The 2,133-nt window shown below is 51.9% G+C and overlaps 1 protein-coding gene across 1 annotated transcript in view; it reads left to right on the top strand.

Annotated features, from left to right (window-relative positions):
* The window catches only part of TSNAX (translin-associated factor X), a 12,654-nt gene that overhangs the window by 269 nt on the left and 10,252 nt on the right, over positions 1-2,133 (top strand). The window contains exon 2 of the mRNA XM_006758638.2: positions 244-362. Coding sequence (XP_006758701.1) covers positions 244-362 — 119 coding nt within the window. The remainder of the gene's footprint in view (positions 1-243; positions 363-2,133) is intronic.

The following is a 2,133-nucleotide window of genomic DNA, read 5'->3' as shown; positions in this document are numbered from 1 at the left end:
GAACTCCTTCGTCTCCTTAAATGCACGAGCTGTTTTTTAAACAACGTGGTTGGGTGATACTCCGCCTCGTGCCCGAAGAAGGAGCCTGTTGGGGGGGTGGCCCGGCTGAGCGAGTTGGAAGGCTGTGGGGGGAAGAGAGCCGAATGGGGCCCCGCGGGCGTCTGCCTGGCTCCCAGGGCAGAAAGGGGTGCCCTCCGGGTGGTGGCCGGGCCTGTCCGACTCTTCTCTCCTTGTCCGCGTCAGGATCGGGCGGGTTCCGGAAGAGGAAGCACGACAGCTTCCCCCACGGCCCGCGGAGGGAAGGGAAGGACGTGAACGCGTCGTCCCCCGTGATGCTGGCCTTCAAATGTGAGTTCCCCGGAGCGCGGGAGAGGTCGGAGCGAGGACCCCCACCGGCGGTTCTCGACCTGTGGGTCGCGACCCCTTTGGCGGTCGAACGACCCTTGCATGGGGGTCGCCTAAGACCATCCTGCAGATCAGATGTTAACAGGACGATTCATCACAGTAGCAACATGACAGTTACGAAGTAGCAACGAAAATAATTGTATGGTTGGGTCACAACATGAGGAGTTGTATTTCAAGGGCCAGAAGGTTGAGAACCGCTGCTCTAGCCATTTGTGCGCCTAAGAAAAGGGCGTCCGCGCGGTTTAAGATGCGCCTAGGTGGGTCGATTCCTTTTCCTGGGGTTGGGTGGCCGCGAGGTCTGCTGTGAAGGTCAAGGGGACAAAAATATTGCGTTTTCTCCTCCTCCTCTTCCCATAACACCCCCCCCTCCCCGGGTAAACGTTGGTGAATTGTCATGAGACAGTGCCATCTGGCCAGAAATGACCACGTGTCCATATATGTCAGCATGCGCACATTTACCTCTGTTACTTGGTGATGGGAGAGGTGGGTCACCAGGTGGTTCCATCACCGGGTGGTGCCCGGGTGTGCCATGCACGGGCGCTCGCACCCACTGTAATCGCATGTGCTGGGTGCAGTGCTGGCGGAGTGTTTACATCCAGGCCACAGAGGCTGGGTCCTGGGTTGTGTTACTAAGTACCATGGCCATGGCGTCAATAGGCAAGAGGGATTTTTCATCTCCGTTATAATCTTACTGGAGCCCCGGTGCATGGATTTGTGCACATTGAAAGGAAATCAATTAGAAGAAATATTTTAGAGGCCTGGGAGGGTTTGGTGGTGTGTGTCCCCAGGGCGTGTCCTGGGCACGAGGGCACATTGTAGCGGCTGGTCGAGTGGTCGGACGCTTAGCATATTAGGCTTTTATTATATAGGATAGGACCTCCCTTGTCTGAGATCCATTGGTGACCAGGATGTTGTTATGTGACATCACTGTATATCAGGTGTGTATGCGTGTCAGGGAGAGACACACATACACACAGGTACACACATTAGGTGTGTATTTACATCTAATTAATCTTTTAATTGTGTCTGTTTTTTAGTCCTCACCTGAGAATATTTTTTCCATTGATTTTTAAAATTTTTTTAGTTTTTTTTTTTGAGAGGGGGAGGGATTGAGGGAGGAAGAGAGGGAGAGAGAAAGAAACATGGATTGGTTGCCTCCCACACAATCCCCAACCAGGGCCGGGAACAAACCTGCAGCTGAGGTACGTGCCCTTGACGGAATTTGAACCTGCGACCCGCTGGTCCCAGGACACCTTGTGCGTTGGCCAATTAGAAGAAATATTTTAGAGGCCTGGGAGGGTTTGGGGGTGTGTGTCCCCAGGGCGTGTCCTGGGCACGAGGGCACATTGTAGCGGCTGGTCGAGCGCTCTGTTTCCTCAACTAGACTTTTGAAGACGGGTTGTATTTTTGCTTTGACGGACACACTTTGCCCAGAGCGGGAACGCCTGTCTCTCAGTAAGTCTTGGATGGATCGATGTGTGTGCACCGTTTCCTGATTAGGCTCTGAGGGGGTAAAACCCAGTTAAGATCTCCGTCTACTTAAAGAAAGGATATTTTAGTTACCAGCAGAGACTTTAATTTCCAACGACTTTAAAAATACATACGATGACTTTGTGCTCTTTGTAGAGTAATTAAGAGTTGCTTTGTCACGAATAGTAACGATACTAAGGCTTTACGCATAGAATAATCATGCTGACGGTCATAATAATGTATTCTTACTTTCAGCAG

The sequence above is a fragment of the Myotis davidii genome, unplaced genomic scaffold, assembly GCF_000327345.1.
Source record: "Myotis davidii unplaced genomic scaffold, ASM32734v1 scaffold295, whole genome shotgun sequence".
Classification (NCBI taxonomy): Eukaryota; Metazoa; Chordata; class Mammalia; order Chiroptera; family Vespertilionidae; genus Myotis; species Myotis davidii.
This window is presented reverse-complemented; position numbering and strand designations above follow the sequence as displayed.